At 41.1% G+C, this 21,055-nt stretch overlaps 1 protein-coding gene across 2 annotated transcripts in view; it reads left to right on the forward strand.

The window, feature by feature from the left end:
• COLQ (collagen like tail subunit of asymmetric acetylcholinesterase) overlaps window positions 1–21,055 on the forward strand; it is a 140,665-nt gene that overhangs the window by 76,269 nt on the left and 43,341 nt on the right. For both annotated transcript variants that reach the window (XM_089669871.1, XM_089669872.1), the window contains exons 2-4: window positions 6,906–7,021; window positions 18,209–18,310; window positions 20,359–20,403. In XM_089669871.1, the coding sequence (XP_089525997.1) occupies window positions 6,906–7,021; window positions 18,209–18,310; window positions 20,359–20,403 (263 nt within the window). The remainder of the gene's footprint in view (window positions 1–6,905; window positions 7,022–18,208; window positions 18,311–20,358; window positions 20,404–21,055) is intronic.

Below are 21,055 nucleotides of genomic sequence, written 5' to 3' on the forward strand. Positions count from 1 at the left end.
TAGGGCCTCACATACTTTTTCCTCCCTGCACTGTGAATGTTTACATGTTATGTGCAATTAAACCATAGCAACATCTAATGATTGTGTGGTATTATGTTCAGCAGACTGTGTTCTTCTATTGTTGTGACTTAGATGACGTTCAGAGCACATTTTATGCCCAATTCATGCAAAACTCCACGTAATCCCAAGGGGTTCACATACTTTTTCTTGCAACTGTAGTAGGCCTTTGAAAATATGATTTGGCATGACAACACTTTTCACAACACTACACATTGAGGATTATAGCGTAGTGTATATATTAATGCAATTAGAATGGGTTGTCATCAAATTCATTAGCTAAAAAAGGCCATTGAAAAGCTGAAAACACAATTTTCACTTTCACTGATTTTATTTGTACGCGTGTGTTAATTGATTCACATGTTTGCATGGTGGGAATGAAAGCTAAATTGTGCGTGCTCCTGACATGCAGAAAAACGTGCTGCTCTTTAGCAGACATGTACGGGTGACATTAATTCTTAATAGCACCCACACATATCAAAGCGCACACACTCTTGCAGGCTCCAAGCCTCATGGTGACGCAGCTCCATGCGATTCAGTGTGGCACGTTTTTCCAAAGTGGTCATGGACAGTGGCGGACTGACAACTCATGGGGCCCCCGAGCAATAGGGGATCATGGGGCCCCTGTGTCCTTGCCCAAACTCAAAAAAGCCTATGAAAAAGGTACCAGGGGAATCTCATGGGGCTCCCTACTGACCCCAGGCCCTCGGGCAGTGCCGAGTTTCCAAATGGTCAGTCCGCCCCTGGTCATGGACTTCTCGCGGGTAGTTCAGCCCATTGAAATGAATGTGCTGCAGAACACGTAGCATGCAGTAGTGTGAACCAAGGCCAATACCAGAGGGAATAAAGAGCTCATACAAGTACTAGCAGAAACTGAACACTCTTTTACTGGCTTTTCTGTACAGCCTTTTCTTTCTGAAGTCCAGGGAAAAATATGGGAAATGAACATGCTGTATTCAATTTGTTATCACGGCAGCTTCCAGAAGTACACTCACAAATATTTCTGCAGCCTTCCTCTTTTCTGTAGTTACATTGTTTACTCCCAACAGAAAGATTAGCAGAAAACGCCATAAAGAGAATTCCTGATAATCTTTATACCCAGGATGCTAACCATAAAGCTTCCTGCTGAATCCGCTGAAATTTGTTCTGTGAGTGGCCCTGTTGGCACCACCTGACTTGATATAAATCGTTTAATCAAGTCAAAGAAACCAGATGGAAAAATTTCCTCCTAAAAGTGCCTGTATCCAGTCAGATGCAGGCATGGTTTGGGTATTCTGACAGCTGGCTGTCAGAATACAATACAGATGTACCTCGGTTTACGAATTGAATGCGCTCTCCGAAACGTTTTGTATTGAGAAAAATTCGTAAACCGAAATGCGGTTTCCCATAGGAATGCATTGAAAACCAAATAATCCGTTCTGAAGGTCAGAAAAAAGTAAAAAAAATACTATACAGGGACATGATTAAAAATTTTAGAATGGCTCCAAAACTTGATGCAAAAACCACTCCAAAACCCCCACACTCGATGCCACCCACAGACTCCAGAATGCACGGGGCCAGCGCTATAATTCTCCCAGGGTCAATTCATCCTGTGGAAACTTGCTTCTTATTGCAAAAAAAAATTTGTAAATGCATTGAAAACCAATTAATCCATTCCAGAGGTCAGAAAAAGTCTGTTCCAAACTCTTTATAAAAATCACTTTAAAGGCACGGGGCCAGCACTATAAATCTCCCAGGCGCAATGCATCCTGGGGAAACATGCTTCGTATTGCGAAAAAAATTGTTAAACCAAGGCATTATTTTCAATGGATTTTCATTCATAAACTGAAAATTACGTTAACCAAGGCGTTTGTAAAACCGAGGTACTCCTGTAGCTGGCATTGCAAATTTGTCCATCCACACTGTTTGACTTGGATGCAGCAATTAAGTGATCTTCTCATTCAGCCTGCAGGGCTGGACAAGGGAAAAGGTAATGTGCACTGCCAGACAAGATGACACTTTTAGTGGAACTAAAGGCAAAACCTTTTTTCTCTTTTTTTTTTCATTTCAGAGCAATATTCCCTATCATATATTCCCTATCATTTTCTAAATGCATGTGTCCTATTGGGTAGTATGCTGTTACACAGTTAATATTTATGTTAATGTACATGAGAATTCATATAGTTTATTCTTTGTACCATTTCCTATGGATATTTCTATAGTTAGTTATATGCTGCCATCCAGTGACCTTATTTGGTAATGCACTTGTTTTTCATATTACATCCCTGAGATCTATGACACAATTCCTTTGCATATGAAGCTCCTCCCTTCTTTTTGAGTACAGCACTTCCTGTGTCATGGAGGCAGCTAACAGTCCACATGTAACAGGGACACATGTATTCTGCATAGTACGCTACAGAAAGTATCATCTTTTGACCGCATAATACTGGAAACATTCGTTCTGCTGTATCCTGTTGTCACATGTACAGAATAAAGCAACTTCTGGATTATATCTGCTTATACAGGCTAGGCATAGAGGTCTCACAAGGGATAAATTGCTATCACAAGAATCTGAGTCAGAATAGGTAGCTTTCCCTTCACTTCCTATCCCATTGCCAAAATAAGAAATAAAAGGAAATCCCTCCAAAGTGAAAGAATACATAGTCACCAGGGTCACCTGAACTAGTGTCCCCATTGGAAGATTTCCCCGCTAGCCCTTTTCTTGGGCCACCCAAAATTTTAGTATTTCTTGTACATTTACTCTTGGAGATAATGGTAAACGAATAGAGAGGGTTAATCTCCCTAAAGGGGGCACAGGCAGCAATAAAATCCCGAAAGGTGTTCTAATCCCTCTCTATGGATATCCAAAACTAAAACAAAAATTGCCTTTAGTTATACATTAAAGCGGAACTGCTTGTCTGCCTCCTCTCCCTCTCCACTGTCACATTTGGCACTTTTTTGGGGGGAGTGGGTCCCGGCGATCTGAGTCGGACGTTTGCCCCCCCTTCTAACCCCTGCAGCCTTCTGGGACACTTCACAGGTCCCAGAAGACTGCGGCCCAATCACAAAGTGTTGCACACTTCACATATGCAAAGTAAGAAACCAGCTGTGAAGCCACAAGGTTTTAATTATTGAAGATGCCGGCACCAGCACCCAAAATCGATTGAAGAATCGGCCCGGAGGAGGACACCGCTGGACCCCCAGGACAGGTAAGTGCCCTTATATTAAAAGTCAGCAGCTACAGTATTTGTTGATAGTAACTTTTAATTTTTTTGGGGGGGAGCCCAGAGCTCCGTTTTAAGACAAGTCTTGTTTGTAGATTCCTGCCATGTATAGGATAACACTCTGCTAAGAACATTTATGACAAATGTTGCATCAAAGAAAGTTGTTTCTGACATGCAGACACTTAAATATATTCATTTTCTGTATTTTACTTGGGAAAAAAATATAATCTGTCTTATTTATTTGACAATTTTCCTAGATTTCTTCCTTTTTAAAATGTTGTATATATTAAAGAAGGGTTAAAACCCATGCTAGATTTTAAATCCCCATTAATGTTTTGTCTTCACTGCCTGTTCTGCCTGACACCTGATGAAATTTCCATCAATCCAGGGAAATACATCCAAAAAATCCTGCCAAGGGTTTTTTCTACCTTCCTAACTCCAATAGAAAAGTTGCTGTTATGGCAATATGTTTCATGTTTGGGGAAAATGTATAAACATTTATTCTCCAGAAAGTGGGGAGATTTTCTTTCCTGGTTGACATCCATCAGCTTAACAGGAAGTGAAAAGAAATCTCCTATATGTGGACACGCAGCAATAAAAAGTTGACAGAAGTTGTAACCTTTCCAAATTCTATTCAAAACAAAAAAATTGTAACTGGAGTTGGGCTGGATAGACCGAAGGAAAATCTAAACTGATAGGGCCCTTAAAGTGGTAGTAAAGTCTGTAGAAAAAAAACTTGCCATTGCAAGTTAAAGCGGAGTTCCACTCACCCTGTCAAAAAATAAAAGTCAGCAGCTACAAAAACTGTAGCTGCTGACTTTTAAAAAACAGCCACTTACCTGTCCCTCGGTCCCGCTGTGTGTTCCTTGCAGCCTGTTTCACCGGCTGTCCTGCATTCCAGGAGGCCGGCATCTTCAGTGTGGGCAGAGGCTGTGCTAGCTTGCGGCTTCACAGCCAGGTACCCACTGCGCATGTGTGAGTAGCGCTGCACTTCATGAATGGTCCTGTAGTCTTCTGGTACCTGTCACGTGTCCCAAAAGACTACAGGGAGGGAGGGAGGACACCTTCCGTTTCCGATCACCTAGGCGATCAGACAGGAAGTGGGAGTGGGTACCTGTCAAATTCGGGTACCCACCCGCCCCCCAAAGGTGCCAATCCTTAATGGGGAGCGGGGGAGCAGTCCTTAAAGCAGAACTTCCCCTTTTGGGTGAAACTCTGCTTTAAAGGCATAATGTGCTAGTATACAAAGAATTACCTTAAAACGAAGCCCTCAAGCATCGAGTTGTCACCGCTGACAGGACTTCCATCTTCACTCGGTCTTCCTTCTATTTGAATGGCTGAGCCACGATGATGACGTCACTCCCATGCACAGTCATGGCACAGCGCTCAAGAGACAGCACATTCAGTATTCAGTATGCCATCCATTCAGAGCACAGTGCGCATGCGCCAGTGACATCACCAGCTGCAGAAATATAGTGAATATCTCTTAAACGGTGCATATTCCATCCAGACTTATAAGCTTACCTGTAGGTACAAGTCATCAAGGTGTTAACTATTACTTTATTAGAGTATAAATGTGTGAGATAGCGAGCGCACCAATAAGAAGCTGCTGATGCACAAAAAGGAACCACAAAGCCTTTCTAGGAAAATGACATGAAAATAGGGTGTGCAGCGCTATACAAATAAAACACACTATCTAAAGTATGGCAAAATATGACAGAAATGGAAAAGTCCTATAAACTGAATGTTAAACAGTCCAAGGTGGTAAAATATCAGTCCAAAAGGTATACTCCAGTGATGGAGTATAAATAACTTCAATCCAAATGGGTATATTCCAGCATCCTAACATGAAGGTGTAGAAAAATTGCCCACTCACCGGAAGTGCAATTTAATGTGCACATAGAAATTCCATGAAGCCGGAGGTCCCATGAAGGAATAGCTTGATGATAAAGGTGCCCTCTGGTGGTAGATGGGGTGACGGCTGCCAGAGAAGTTGATCTGGACCAATATCCCAAATTGTCCTGCCTGGGTGGACTCCTAGAATGCTGGGCTGAGATGTGGAGGCTCAGTGCCAGGTGATAGAGATGAAAACGCTCATGGTGTAGTATTATAAAAAGTATTTAATGAGTATATATCATTATGATAAAACAGTAAAACGTACAGGGTTAGAGTACCAGTATAGGTATAGTGTAAACGAGCTCTATAAATGCACTGACCAGTGAATACAAATGATGGCCACCGGACCTCCTGATCCGGTGGCGTAACGTCAAGGCGTGCAGAGGCTCCTCCTAGAACTTTATTAATACCTTTTACAGAACTGAAAAAAGAAAACAAAAGTTAACTTATGTTTGTAAATATGCTTTGATAGAATATATGAAGGTGGATCCCCCTATTTGTTTAACACAATGAGGAAGAGAAGTAACCCCTTTTATGTTTTTGTCTTTGTCCGTGTCCTTAATTAGCTTCATATACTATCATCCTCATGGAGACAAAGACAGAATGGAAATACTTTATTGGGAAGCATGAGAAAGACTGAGAGATTCATTCATATTCAGAGACTTCCCCTAACTTGCTTTTCCAAAGGGAGCAGTCACCAAGACAGGAAGTAAGGGAACATTTCGCCAACTCTGACAACCATATAGACTTTGCCCCCTGCATTGAAAAAAAAAAATTGATTTAAAATACAAGTAAATCACCACTTACTTCTGTTTCAATATGTTTATTGGTTTTGAGAATGAACAAAAGAAATCAAAAGCAAGCATGAGTTGCTGCCCAGGGGCTGAATAATGAATAATCATTACATACTGATCAATAAGGGTTATAGTCATGAAAACCAAAATAAATGAATTCTGAATCATTGGGATGATGCCAATAAGTTGAAAATGCAAAAAAAGCCATGTCTCAAAAATCTACTCGCAGTCACCTAAGGGGAGGCTCTTCTCCTGCAACCAATCCCATAGGGTGGTAACTGCGTGAGCAAGAACAGAGAAGAGCTAGAAAGAAAAAGTAGGGAAAAAGAAAAGAGCATCAGCAAGAGAAAGGAGGAGGGAAGGAAAGGAGGTAACTTGGAGGAGAGCAGTCAGACATGGCCCAAGCAGGTTGGTTGGAGTGGGAGGAACTCATATAAGATCCTTGGTTCCCAGACCTTGAGAATTTTGGCATGTGAATCATTCAAAATACTTGATATTTGCTCGTGAAGCATCATTGTGGTCATACGTATCTTCACCCCCTGGAAGGCTATGTGCTGGGTCTTCCAGGCTTGATCTATGGTCCTTTTAGCTGAAATAAAAACATATGTAGCCAGCTTCTACTGTGATTCTGCTGTGATGCATGTAAGTTGGGTATTGGGCAGTGTAATAGGGCCAATTTTGCATCCCTATGGACCGTTAGATGGAAAAGGGTCTGGAGCAAACCAAAAACCCTAGATAGCCTAGAACCCCACCTGTCTTGGGCAGGGCCACCAGAGATGCAGGAAATATCCCCGCTGTCCACAGTTGTGGAAACATATGTCAGTACTCCTGGGTAAGCATGGGCAACTCGGGCAGGGACCCAGTACCACCTAAATAGGACCTTGTATGCTGATTCAAGTGTGTTTGTGTCGAATGAGCATTTACGACTTACTTCTTCAAATCCTTTTTCTGGCAGCTTTTCCTTCCCTAGAGCAGAAGAAACAAAGCAGTAATAGAGGATGCTGTCTCTTATCACCTCCACCTCCACCAATCTTTCCACCCCCACCATTCTTCAGAGATCGCAGACACACAGTGAGTATCTATGTTGGAAGAGCACTGATGTCTATCTGTATGTAGAAAGCCAGACTACACTATAATCTCCCGAATGTCACTTTCCTTCACACAATTTTCTGATGTCCAGAATGCAAAAATGTTGGCAACATGCAACGCTTGAAGTCCCTGTCACATTTCATACACATATCCCACTATATGCATGGGTTGATTTGATGATATACAAGTGATTAGTGTACTATTCTACTTTTTTTAACCAGAGGAAAAAAACACTAAATTTATGTCTTTGGCCATTGTTTTTCTTGTAAACATCAGCATATGTCCCTTAGGACAAAAAATTAACTTGTGGGATTTTTAAGGTGTGTAATCTCTCAAAAAATCATCCATATTTAGTGCTACCCCCACAAGAGCTGCTTGGTAATTTGGATTCTCTGCTCTGTGCCTTGACTCCAAGAACAATCTGAGCCCCTCTGACACACCTGGTTGAATGGAAGTTACTGCGAGCACTTATAAGATCATGAGTATAGATAACTTTAACTTGGCTACAGATTAGTACCTGGAAAAGACTGCTTAGTTGTACTGTAACTCAATGTATTGGTACAGGTTGGAGTAACTGATGGTATGAGAATAATTGAGTATACAGTAGGTAGATTCAGACACAGTCTGCTAGACAGTATACTCACTATGCCAAAGTAACTTTGAACAGAGTTCTGTACCACTAGATTGAAATCAACTCAATAGGCACTGCAAATAAACATTAACTGTGTTTAAAAATACTGTAACTGGTTTGGAGTGCACACTAACAAAATGACAAAAAATTACGCAGTGTTCCCTGAGAGGTACTTCTTAGCATAAGCAAAAGGTAAATGTAACGGAACCGACCCAGACTGCGCTTGAGTACTTCCGTTTGAATACCACTTCCCCGTCCGAACACCGTCAACAGACACCACAGCCAACCATACAAGACTAGACGACACCAGTCTGTCTGAACATGGAACTCTTTATTTTAAACTCATACGGGCTTTTATACAATACATGCTGAGACTGATCACATGATCATATGCAAACGCAGCTACATACAGAAATAGACTTAACACTCTAAACATTAAATGAATTAGGTTAGCTAGCTGGGTGATCAAAACAAAAGGTGAATGGGAATTCACACCTAGACAATGGTTTGATGAATTAGGATCTCACTACAGAGCAGACGGTCAGGCACCTACACTGGAGTAGAGGAAGAGTAGAGGAGAGTCCAGTGTGATCAGCTCTTTCAATTCACATGTCTAGTTCAGAATCAATAACCAGGAATAGTGCTGATAAATATTACTGTCCCATCTGAAGTAATTCCAACCACATTCTCAGCGTCCATTAGTCACCCTGTGCCCCTAAGGGACACAGGGTGACTTGTACATAAGAGGGATATGGGAAGCTGAGACAGGGGTCTCCCAACCTCTGCAAAGTAAGCTGGGTTCCATGGCCCCCCACCCAAAGTGACTCCCATCACAGTAAAGGTCTTTGTATAGCAGCTGTAAAGCGGCAGCCTTTTTGCCCTATTCTCGTCAGCCGTCTAGCGTTGGGGCCCAGTTGTACTATTGGTGCACATGGAAATAGTACCAGTTGAGCCTACAGGCAACAATAAGCCTACTAGATGACTGTATGGTCAGTTCCTAAGGGGGCTCAATCACTTTCTCTAAAAGCAGATAGTAAATCCGCACATTAGCATAAAAAAAGCTGCTCTTACGCTAAAATAAAAAATACATATAATGCTGGTACACAAATTAAATTGATTAGAAAAAATCCCTAACCAGTGCAAAATATTCTTAAAGTGCTTTTTCAGTCCATAGCAAAGTGCAAAACTAAAGTGCAGAAATTGTGCTGTACAGTCATGGCCGAAATTGTTGGCACCCTTGATATTTCTCCAGGAAATCATGTATTTCTCACGAAACGTATTGCATTAACACATGTTTTGCTATACACATGTTTATTCCCTTTGTGTGTATTGGGACAAAACAAAAAAAGGGAGGAAAGAAAGCAAATTCGACATAATGTCACACAAACCTCCAAAAATGGGCTGGACAAAAGTATTGGCACCCTTTCACAACTGCGGATAAATAAGAATGTTACAAGCATGTGATGCTCCTGTAAACTCACCTGGGGCAAGTAACAGGTGTGGGCAATATAGAAATCACACCTGAAAGCAGATAAAAAGGAGAGACGTTCACTTAACCTTTGCATTGTGTGTCTGTCTGTGCCACACTAAGCATGGACAACAGAAAGAGGAGACGAGAACTGTCTGAGGACCTGAGAACCAAAATTGTGGCAAAATATCAACAATCTCAAGGTTACAAGTCCATCTCCAGAGAACTAGATTTGCCTTTGTCCACAGTGCGCAACATTATCAAGAAGTTTGCAACCCATGGCACTGTAGCTAATCTCCCTGGTCGTGGACGGATGAGGAAAATTGATGAAAGATTGCAACGCAGAATAGTCCGGATGGTGGATAAGCAGCCCCAAACATGTTCCAAAGACATTCAAGCTGTCCTGCAGGCTCAGGGAGCATCAGTGTCAGCGCGAACTATCCGTCGACATTTAAATGAAATGAAACGCTATGGCAGGAGACCCAGGAGGACCCCACTGCTGACACAGAGACATAAAAAAGCAAGACTACAGTTTGCCAAAATGTACTTGAGTAAGCCAAAAGCCTTCTGGGAAAACGTCTTGTGGACAGATGAGACCAAGATAGAGCTTTTCGGTAAAGCACATCATTCTACTGTTTACCGAAAACGGAATGAGGCCTACAAAGAACAAAACACAGTACCTACGGTAAAATATGGTGGAGGTTCAATGATGTTTTGGGGTTGTTTTGCTGCCTCTGGCACTGGGTGCCTTGACTGTGTGCAAGGCATCATGAAATCTGAGGATTACCAAAGGATTTTGGGTCGCACTGTAGGGCCCAGTGTCAGAAAGCTGGGTTTGCGTCCAAGATCCTGGGTCTTCCAGCAGGACAATGACCCCAAACATACGTCAAAAAGCACTCAGAAATGGATGGCAAAGAAGCGCTGGAGAGTTCTGAAGTAGCCAGCAATGAGCCCAGATCTAAATCCCATTGAACACCTGTGGAGAGATCTTAAAATTGCTGTTGGGAAAAGGTGTCCTTCCAATAAGAGAGACCTGGAGCTGTTTGCAAAGGAAGAGTGGTCCAAAATTCCGGGTGAGAGGTGTCAGAAGCTTATTGATGGTTATAGGAAGCGACTGATTTCAGTTATGTTTTCCAAAGGGTGTGCAACCAAATATTAAGTTAAGGGTGCCAATACTTTTGTCCAGCCCATTTTTGGGGTTTTGTGTGACATTATGTCATATTTGCTTTTCTGCCTCTGTTTTATATTTGTTCCAATACATACAAAGGGAATAAACATGTGTATAGCAAAACATGTGTTAATGCAATACCTTTTTTGTGTGAAATACTTGATTTTCAGGAAAAATATCAAGGGTGCCAACAATTTCGGCCATGACTGTATATATATATATATATACTGTATGTTGAAATGCGTTCTTTACATATTAAAAAATATATGAAAAATATTTTCAAAAGTACATTTTCAAATACACTGTATGTCTTTAAAAATACATTTAATCTACATTTTTGGAATGCATTTACAAATATATGTAAAAATATATGTTAAAATTACTTTTTTATATGTTAAGTAAAGTCTGAAGAATATGTTTAAAAAATATATATTTTTAAAAATATTTTTCATATATTTTGTAATATATAAAAAACGCATTTCAACATACAGTGTGTGTATGTGTGTGTATATATATATGTGTATATATATATATATATATATATATATATCAATTATCTTGAAATATATTGAATATGTCCAAAATTGTAGTATTTCAAATATATGTCAATATATTTGGAAAGAATATTAAAAAAATATATTTCAAATATATTTTTCCTCCGTGTGGGTTGTTTTCTTTTTTTTAATATGACCATCCTGATAATTGGTTGAGTTGCAGCAATAAACATTGGATTTTATTATATCTATGTATGGATGATTCTTTGGAAAGATGACACACCTTAAAAATGCAACAAATTTCTTATTTTAATGTCTTAAGGGACATATGGTGATGTTCAGTACTGTTGGAATGTGGTGACAACATACTCCATCTATACCCCTGGCATTGAAATATTTTCCTCCTAAGCTGGTGAATAGAATCAGTTAAGAATATGATTTTGGAAAAAAAAACAAATATGATAAGGTTTCATGTTTACTGAGCATTTAGCCCCCATGCATGAGATCCAAGGATTTTGGTGCATGTGGAAGGCACAGGTGCACTGTCCAACTCCACTGCTGGCAGCCTGTAAATTCTACAAGAGGCTAAACAGGGCTGGGTGCACAGAGTGGTACTAATGTTTAGGGCAATATGCACCAAGGGACAAATGCCCAAATGCAAGGAGTCTGTGCTCTGGGCATTTGTCCTTGGAAGCATATTGCCCCAAACATTAATTCCACTCAGTGCATCCTCCAGCAGCTTTCATCTCCTCATAGAGTTTACAGGCTGGACGGTGTACCTACTGTATGCTTTCTGCCTGCACCAGAGTGCTGGGATTCCATGCATAGGGGTGTATGTGGCCTAATAGTGGCAACCTAAATATAATATTCATATGAATTTTTTTTATAACATTGTGATATTTATAAAATTATAGACTGTCTCCTATCTGTGTATTCATGCAACTATCAGTAAGGTATATACGAATCTGTTGCAGAATTGCCTACAGTCAGCATGGAAGAGTTCTTTTATACCTTCAGTATTCTTATCATCAATATGGCGGTATTTGTTGTTGGATTTGCTGCAGAATTAGCATCATGGTGTTGCTTATGAGAACTACTGTACTTGAATTTGTTGCACCCATTGGAATTAGAAAGATAACTTTTGCATGGCTTTCATAAATTTGGTGCAGACTTTCTGAAAACGCCTAAAGCACCAGTGTGTATTCTATCATCGGAATGATCAGGATGTTAACGGTTCCATTTATATTTAATTCGAGCATCGCATTTACACATGGCCTTAAAATAAAGTAAGCTTTGAAAATGAAAAGGGATTATCAGTATTGTTTTAGGACTACTGAAGCCAAGATACAGTTGCAAGAAAAAGTATGTGAACCCCTTGGGATTACGTGGAGTTTTGCATGAATTGGGCATAAAATGTGCTCTGAATGTCATCTAAGTCACAACAATAGAAGAACACAGTCTGCTGAACATAATACTACACAAACATTAGATGTTGCCATGGTTTAATTGCACATAACATGTAAACATTCACAGTGCAGGGAGGAAAAAGTATGTGAACCTTTGGACTTAATAACTGGTTGAGGTCAGGACTCTGACTGGGCCACTCCAGAAGGCGTATTCTGTGCTGTTGCAGCCATTGTTTTGTTGAATTACTTGTATGCTTTGGGTCATTGTCCTGTTGCATCAACCATCCTCTGCGGAGCTTCAGTTGGCGGACAGATGGTCGTACGTTTTCCTGAAAAATGTCTTGATAAACTCTGGAATTCATTTTCCCATCAATGACAACAATCCGTCCAGGCCCCGAGGCAGCAAAGCAGCCCCAAACCATGATGCTCCCTCCGCCATGTTTTACAGTGGGGATGAGGTTTTGATGTTGGTGTGCTGTGCCTTTTTTTCTCCACACATAGTGTTGTGTGTTCTTCCAAACAACTCAATGTTGGTTTCATCTGTCCACAGTATATTTTGCCAGTAGTGCTGTGGAACATCCAGGTGCTCTTTTGCAAACTTCAAACGTGCTACAATATTCTTTTTGGACAGCAATGGCTTCCTCTGTGGTGTCCTCCCATGTACTCCATTCTTGTTTAACCACTTGCCGACCGCGCATAGCCGAATGACGGCTTCACCGTGGCCGGCCAGTTCTGAGTGGACGTCATATGACGTCCTCCCAGAACGCGCTCTCCTGCGCGCCCCAGGGGGCGCGCACCCGGCGATCTCCGTGATCGCTGTGTCCTACGGACACAGCTGATCACAAGATGTGGTGAAAGGCCGATCCCACCGGCCTTTTACCACGTGATCAGCGGTGTCCAATGACACGCTGATCACAGGAAAATGCAAGTGCCGGTTCTCGGCTGCACTTTCCTCACGCTGTCAGATAGTGAGGAAAGTACTGCCGAGAACCGGCAGTTGTCAGAGCGGGGATCGGCACCGATCATCAGGGCACTGATGATCAGTGCCCTGATGATCGGTGCCCAGCAGTGACCCCCGCAAGTTCTGATCAGCTGTGCGCCCACTAGCCCCGCCCACCCATTCCCAGCGGTGCCCCCACCTGTGCCCAGCAGTGCCCCCACCTGTGCCCAGCAGTGCCCCCACCTGTGCCACTCTGCAGTGCCACCTACCTGTGCCCAGCAGTGCCACCTACATGTGCCCAGCAGTGCCACCCACCTGTGCCCACCCACCTGTGCCCACCAGCGCCACCCACCTGTGCCCACCAGTGCCACCCACCTGTGCCCACCCACCAGTGCTGTCCACCAGTGCCACCCACCAGTGCCACCCACCAGTGCTGCCAGTCAGTGCCACCAGTCAGTGCCCAGGGGTTGTGCCAGTCAGTGCCGCCAGTCAGTGCCCAGAAGTGATGCCAGTCAGTGCCGTCTATCAGTACCCATCATCAGTGTCACCTATCAGTGCCGCCTATCAGTGCTGCATATCAGTGCCGCCTATCCGTGACCCCTAATTAGTGCTGTCTATCAGTGCCGCCTATCCGTGCCACCTCATTAGTACTGCCTATCAGTGCCCTTTAGTGCTGCCTATCAGTGCCCATCAGTGCCGCCTATCAGTGCCCATCAGTGCCGCCTCATCAACGCAAATCAGTGAAGGAGAAAAAATACCTGTTTGAAAAATTTTATAAAAGAAACAAATAAACTTTTTTTTTTTTTTCAAATTTTTTGCACTTTTTTTAATTTATAGCGCAAAAAGTAAAGCGCCCAGTGGCGATTAAATACCACCAAAAGAAAGCTCTATTTGTGAGAAAAAAATGATCAAAATTTCATATGGGTACAATGTTGCATGACCGCGCAATTGTCAATCAAAGTGCGGCAGCGCTGAAAGCTGAAAATTGGCCTGGTAAGGAAGGGGGTATAAGTGCCTGGTAGGCAAGTGGTTAATGTTTTCCTTATTGTAGATGTGTCAACAAAAATGTTAGCATGTGCCAGAGATTTCTATAGGTCTTTAGCTGACACTCTGGGATTCTTCTTTACCTCATGCAGCATTCTGCCCTGTGCTCTTGCAGTACTTTTTACAGGACAACCACGCCTAGGGAGAGTAGCAACAGTGCTAAACTTTTTCCATTTGTAGACAGTCTGTCTTACTGTGGACACATGAACATCAAGGCTTTTGGAAATACTTTTGTAACCCTTTCCAGCTTCATGCAAGTCAACAATTCTTGATCGTAGGTCTTCTGAGAGCTCTTTTCTGCAAGGCATGGTTCACATCAGACAGTGCTTCTTGAAACCAGTAAACCCAAAACAGGTGTGTGTTTTTTAAGGGCAGGACAGCTGTCAGCAACACATCCAATATCATCACACTGATTGGAGTCAAGGTTGGCTCACTCCTGGCTCCAATTAGGTCTGGGAGAAGTCATTAAGTTAGGGCCTCACATACTTTTTCCTTCCTGCACTGTGAATGTTTACATGTTATGTGCAATTAAACCATGGCAACATCTAATGTTTGTGTAGTATTATGTTCAGCAGACTGTGTTCTTCTATTGTTGTGACTTAGATGACGTTCAGAGCACATTTTATGCCCAATTCATGCAAAACTCTATGTAATACCAAGGGGTTCACATACTTTTTCTTGCAACTGTACAAAAAGAAGCTAATGCTGTTAACCAGTAATGTTCATACCTTTTCTTTTTAATACATTATTCTCAGGTTTGCAGGTTTTGGCATTGCTTTGCAAGGGTTCATGATGAATAAAAACCCGCAATTGCCGCAGAAGAACAGATTTGTAGGGAGATTTGATATTTACAGGAAGTTTGTATTGGAATGTTACGTTGTAACAGTTTACCATATGGCGTCACAAAAGAAAAGACCAATTTATTCAGATAATCATCATATCAGCAATGCAAGCATTAGTGGAAGTATAAGTAATTAAATGGACAACTGAATAAAGTGCAGTAACACAATTTCAGCAATCGTTATACAGATATTCTTTCCCCTATGATTTCTAATACTTCTCCTCTAAAAGGATTTCCTTTCTGTCCTTGAAAACAATTGCTCAGCGGAAACCTGCCACTGAAGGTTGAAACCAATCTAGTTTATAGAACCTGGTGGATTTCATTAACTGTACGTGCGGGATTTACTGATAGCTCCACAAGCTGCTATTCCATACAGAGGTTACAGAAAAATTAAACTACCCTCCAGGGTTGATTGAATTTGTAGCTTTAGTATTTACCAGCAGAATGTATTAGCCTTGTGTTGTCATTTGACTGATAGTCAATACATCATTCATATGACAACATTGCAAAAACCCATCAACCAGTGTAAAAACACCCTCTTTCAATGTTTAAAATTAACAAAACCAGGGGAATAATATGTGTAGTGTATATTATTACATGTTTGACAGATAACCATACTGTTATATAAATCCTCATGTATACTCTAAGTATATAACTAAGAGACTACTGATCAGAATCCATCACTGTTTACTCATAGGTTAAAGTAATATTAAACCCTCAGCATTTTTTTTAGTCTAACACACTGATCACAATAACATGAATATTCCCCAGTAAACTATTTGTTAAAATTCATACAGTTTACAACTTTCAATGCTGCTAGCTCCTGCTCTCTCAGTGCTGCTGCCCTAAACTTCTCTGAAATTTCAGTCTTCACAGAAAAGACAGTGGACAACACAGGTGTCCTTTTATGAAGCAGAGATCAGCGGTGATCCTAAGGATCATTGCTGATCTTAGATCCTTAGGTGTCCGTTTATGAACCAGCAGTAATAGATCGCTGCTCAGTTCTCCAGCATTCTCGGAGAACACAGTTCTCCTGTGAATGCCGTTTATGAAGCATATGTAGATCAGTTCTCCAAACGAAGGGAGAACGGTCTACAAATGCTGGAAAATGGCTGATTTTACTATAATCTCGTGAGATTACAGTAAAAGATCAGTTTACTAAGCAGAGGTAAATTATCTCTGTTTAGTTTGCGGTCCCTCTGATTCTCTAGCTCTGGGCTGGAGAATCTGGAGGGAGAACACAGATCTCCAGTGAAGGGCTGAACATGTTCTCCTGAGTGTCATAAACTGTGAATGACCAGAGAATAGCTGCGATCCTCTGAATCTCAGCTATTCTCTGTGTCATAAAAGGACACCTTATTAGTGGTTTAGGAAACAGAGATGATCAGTGGAGAACATGTTCTCCGCTAAACATCTCAGCACACAAATGGCCAGTATATGAAGGAGCTATGTCAGCCCTTCACTGGTGATCTGTGTTCTCCCTCCAGATTCTCAAGTCCAGAGGTGGAGAATCGGGGGAACCGCAAATGAAGCAGTGATAATTTACCGCTGCTTAGTAAGCTGTGTTTGACTCTTACTGTAATCTTGTGAGATTACGGTAACAGCAGCCGTTTTCTAGCGTTGAAAGCATTTGTAGATCACTTCTCTCTTCATTCGGAGAAGCGGTCTACACCGCTTCATAAAAAGGCATTCAGAGGAGAACTCTCTTGGTCATTTACCCCTGCATGATAAAAGGATACCACAGTCTGTAGTCAGTCTATTAGCATGGAAAAGGTAGGGGGAGGAGAAGAGAGGAGCAGGGGAGTGTCTTGCATTTCTATACTACTGGGTTGTGTGTTTCTATTGCTGATCACAGTGTGGGAAGTGCACAACTCTAGTTCATTAATGCAAGGGTAACTACATAGGATGCTGCAAGGGAGAGGAAGCGATCATGACACCACCTTAAACAGGAGCACAGGTAATGATAAAAAGATGAAGAAGCAGTTTGCACAAGAAGTGATTAAATCAGCTGCTGAAAGTGTTTAAAAAAATTGAAGGTTTACTATTACTTTTACAAACATTGTGAGCTATATAACTCTAGAAGGGTCTTAACTGGTCAGCAAGGCAACCTATACCAGCAGGGTAACCAACTACCTTAATAAACCAAAGCCGTAATATCACAGAAAAATAAATAAGACAATCTAGTGCTACTTATGCTCTAGAGCAATCAATGCACTCTAAGGCATACAATTAATATGAACATTAGAGCATAATGTCTTGTTTTGTTCCATTTTCTATTGAAAATGTTGTTTCTGGGTATTTGGAAAAATAGAATGCCTGCATTGGTAAAAAATGGCAGTGACTCTTGATCCCATTTTGCATTGTGGGTAACCCTAGCTCCACTAGCAACCAGCTCCAGCCTATTTTATACGGCAGAGAATTTTACATCGCTAGTTGTCACTAGCCCCAGTATTACAGATGCCACTAGTGCTTGTTGTCATCTTGCTGAATTTGGAGCCCAAAGACAGCCATCTAATGTAGTGATGAAGAAGTCCATTGAGTCCTGATCATCCAGATTTGCTATGAGCATATATTTGTTGCAGATCCTAATATATGGGGTGACTTAATAAACTTAGTAACCTAGGGTTTTGGGGGAACCTGTGCCCAGCTGGGGGCATGGTTTTCAAACACTCTCTGAACTCCTGTCAGCAAGTGAGTAGGGTCCAATGGAAATAACTCTTTTAAGTACTTGGTAAGTAAGTACTTGACCTTATGTCTGTTAAATTTCAAAAGGGTGAGTGGCCTAATCCTACAATCCCCTACTCCCCATTAAATATAAAGGACACCATTTGAACCCGTACTTTCTGACTGGAAGTCCTTGTTCTAAAGTATGAGCTTCCTGAGTGAACTAGTATGGCATACAAAGGATCCTTTGTAATTTTGCTATTTATGGCTGGCAGAATGCAATAACTGCCTGATACAGTGGATTTTTGCACTTTTTCTCATCAATGAACTTAACTGACTTGAGCTTATGTCAGCCATGGCAAATAAGCCAACAAAGGCTTATTTGTAATTGTACATGAAAAAGAGGCTCTAGAATTATCTCACAGTTTCCTTTATTTAAAAGCTACAGTTTTTATTTTCATCATCTGCTGTAACTAATGTAAGATGTAAAAATATTGTTTTTTTTCTTATAAGATTTATGACCTGGACTACACAAACTCACCTCTAGAACAAAACCCAACAATACCTTTATGTGTACCAGGTCCTCCAGGACCAGAAGGCCCTCCAGGCCCACAGGTTAGTAAAATGTGGGGGTAAAAACAAAATTTCATAAATTTCTCAGGTTAATGGTTAATTTGTTTTTTACGATCATGTTTGGCAGCATAAAAAGAACCTGGCATAGTCTTGTGCAGAAGTACGGGAAAATCAGGGTATACATCTTCCATTAATAAATACATTTATTTATACACCCAGGCCAAAGTATATGTTAGGTACAATTTTTTGATAATTATACCTTCTGTCTTCACATCACTTTGGACTTAATAAATAGCAGTCGTGACTGGGGGTTTCCATCTTCTTGCTAAACTTTTAATGTATTTTATGTTATTAAGAATGCAGCAGGAAGAGGGAAGACCCTTCTTGCTCCAAAGTGGACAGAAGCAAAGTTTGGAGGTAGGCCAGGTAGTTACTTTTAGAGTTCTTAAAAAATATAAGAAGCCTTAGCTAAATCTTTTGCCTTCTAAACTTTCCTTTGGTCGAGGCTAAGTGTGACATCAAAGAATCATTAGGGAGGCTTGGGAGACAGAAGAAGTGGGGCCAAACTCACATTTAATGGAAAATATGAGATTTGCAGGCATTTGTAAGCTGACTTCAAGTGTATCTAAAACCCAGATATTTTTTATAGAGTAGGAAATGGTTTAAACTCCTGACATTTTTTTGCCATCTATGTCCTGTTGAAGAGATTTCTTTTTATTCCCTGTCCTATAGATACATCAGGAAGTGAGAAAAAATCTGACAGGTATCACAAAAACAAGTGTTCACACTGGAAGTTTTCAATATTGCTGTTCTAGGGACAACTCAGAGTTTTGGATTTTCTCTCAGTTTTGATCTCTTAGTTTTGTACATCTGTCTGCATATCTCCCTTCGTGGAGACATTTGAGACTCTGATAACTATCTTGTATGTGATGGCATGTTTACCACCTAATAAAATATTTGAACTCTAAACATGTAATTTTACCTTATGGAAATGAAAGTTGACTTTCATGCATTCACAGTTGCTTGCTTCATAGTTGTAAAAAAAAGTCACAGCTGAAAATGGGCTAAGGTGATGTCTTCTGGTTTTTTTTTTTTATTCAGGACCGCTATTGTTGGATCCTAAGTTAGTGGTGTGTGAAGAATTATTGCTATGAATTAGAACACTGTAGGCCACAATTTGGAGACCACTGGCCATTGCCATCAAATGAGTAATTGAGTACCCAGCTCTTAATATCCATGGAAAGATCTTGGGGAGTGATTTGGTACATAGTTAACAATTGGTTCTGGGACCAAAAAATTTTTTTGAATAGAGTGGTTAGAATCCCTATAGGGTCCTGCTTTTATTGCTAACATTCAACATCCTGCATTTCTGCCCACAGTCAGCATTGAAGGACGCATGGACAACAGTGTCACTATATAAATCCACAGCAATGATATAGTCAGCACTGCCATCCTGGGATATACCCAGCATCTTTAAGGAGAAATTAGTTACCTCCAGGCATACTTGCCTTTACTCTATTGCTGTATATTCCTCTACATGGGAGCTCTGTTAGATTAGAGCTAGGGACCACACTGCACAGAAGGGCCTTGACGAGGCAGTGTGGCTTTCACATAGATTTGACAGTATATATTACTAATACCTCTGATGTTAATAGTGTTTAGGAAATGCTGACTATTTCTTTAGTTTTGTTTTTGTATTGCTGTGTGTGTTCTCATAAGGGAGATTCACTCTCTCCAATTATCCTGATCATCAATGTCACCAGAAATAAAAGTAAGGATAAATCCAAAAATGCTGAGTTGCACAAAACAGAAATATTGCCTAGGAAGGGATTTCCCTCGCGTTGGTAATATATCCTCTCGCTTCCTATTGAGTCTGCAGGACAGGAATTGAAAACAAATCCCCCAATTAGACACAGGTGGCTGACCCAAAAAAACTGAAAAGGTTGAAACCTTCCCCTATTTTATCCAAAATGAAATAAAAAATTTGGCTTCAGGTATACCTTAATAGAAAAAGTTCCTTCTAATGTCTCTTATAAGCTTTGATTCATTCTTATGCTTCTACGTATTTATTATTTTATTTTCATCTTCAGGGCTCACAAGGTTTGCCAGGAACAGCTGGACCAAAAGGAGAAAAAGTATGTTTAAGTTTGAGCATTTCTGATGTCTATGAACAGGGATGCTAAATGATTTATTGATTCTACTTAGGAATGCCTGATAACATCTTTCATTCATGTTTGATGATTGAAGACTTTAAAGCTCCTCTGTAGCAATTGGCACTTTTTGGGAGGTGGGGAGCGGGAGTTTTGACAGGTACCCACTCCCACTTCTGGTCAGATTGCCTTGGCAATCTGAGCAGAAGTTCGCCCCTCCCCCCCTTTTCCCATAGCCTTCTGGGACACATCACTGGTCCCAGAAGATTGCAGGACCATTCACAAAGTGCAGCGCGGCTCGCTAATGCACAGTGGGAAACCGACTGTGAAGCTGCAAGGGCTTACTGCAGGTTTCCCTTAGTTAAGATACCGGCACAGATTGAAGAATTGGCTCAGGTGAGGACAGCGCTAGATCCCTGGACAGGTACATGTCCTTGTATTAACAGTCAGCCGCTGCAGTATTTGTAGCTCCTGACTTATCATTTTTTTGTGGGGAGACTGGAGCTTCTTTTTAACCTTTTTGGACAGCATGCTTTCTCAAAGTGTAAGGAGATCTACAAATTAATAAATATGTTAGTGTCTTCTTGTGTAAAGCTGTTTTTTTCCTTGATTATTGCTCACATTATAATCATTTAAA

Source organism: Staurois parvus, unplaced genomic scaffold (assembly GCF_062004578.1).
Source record: "Staurois parvus isolate SC_StPar_1 unplaced genomic scaffold, SC_StPar_1.0 ptg000082l, whole genome shotgun sequence".
Lineage (NCBI taxonomy): Eukaryota > Metazoa > Chordata > Amphibia > Anura > Ranidae > Staurois > Staurois parvus.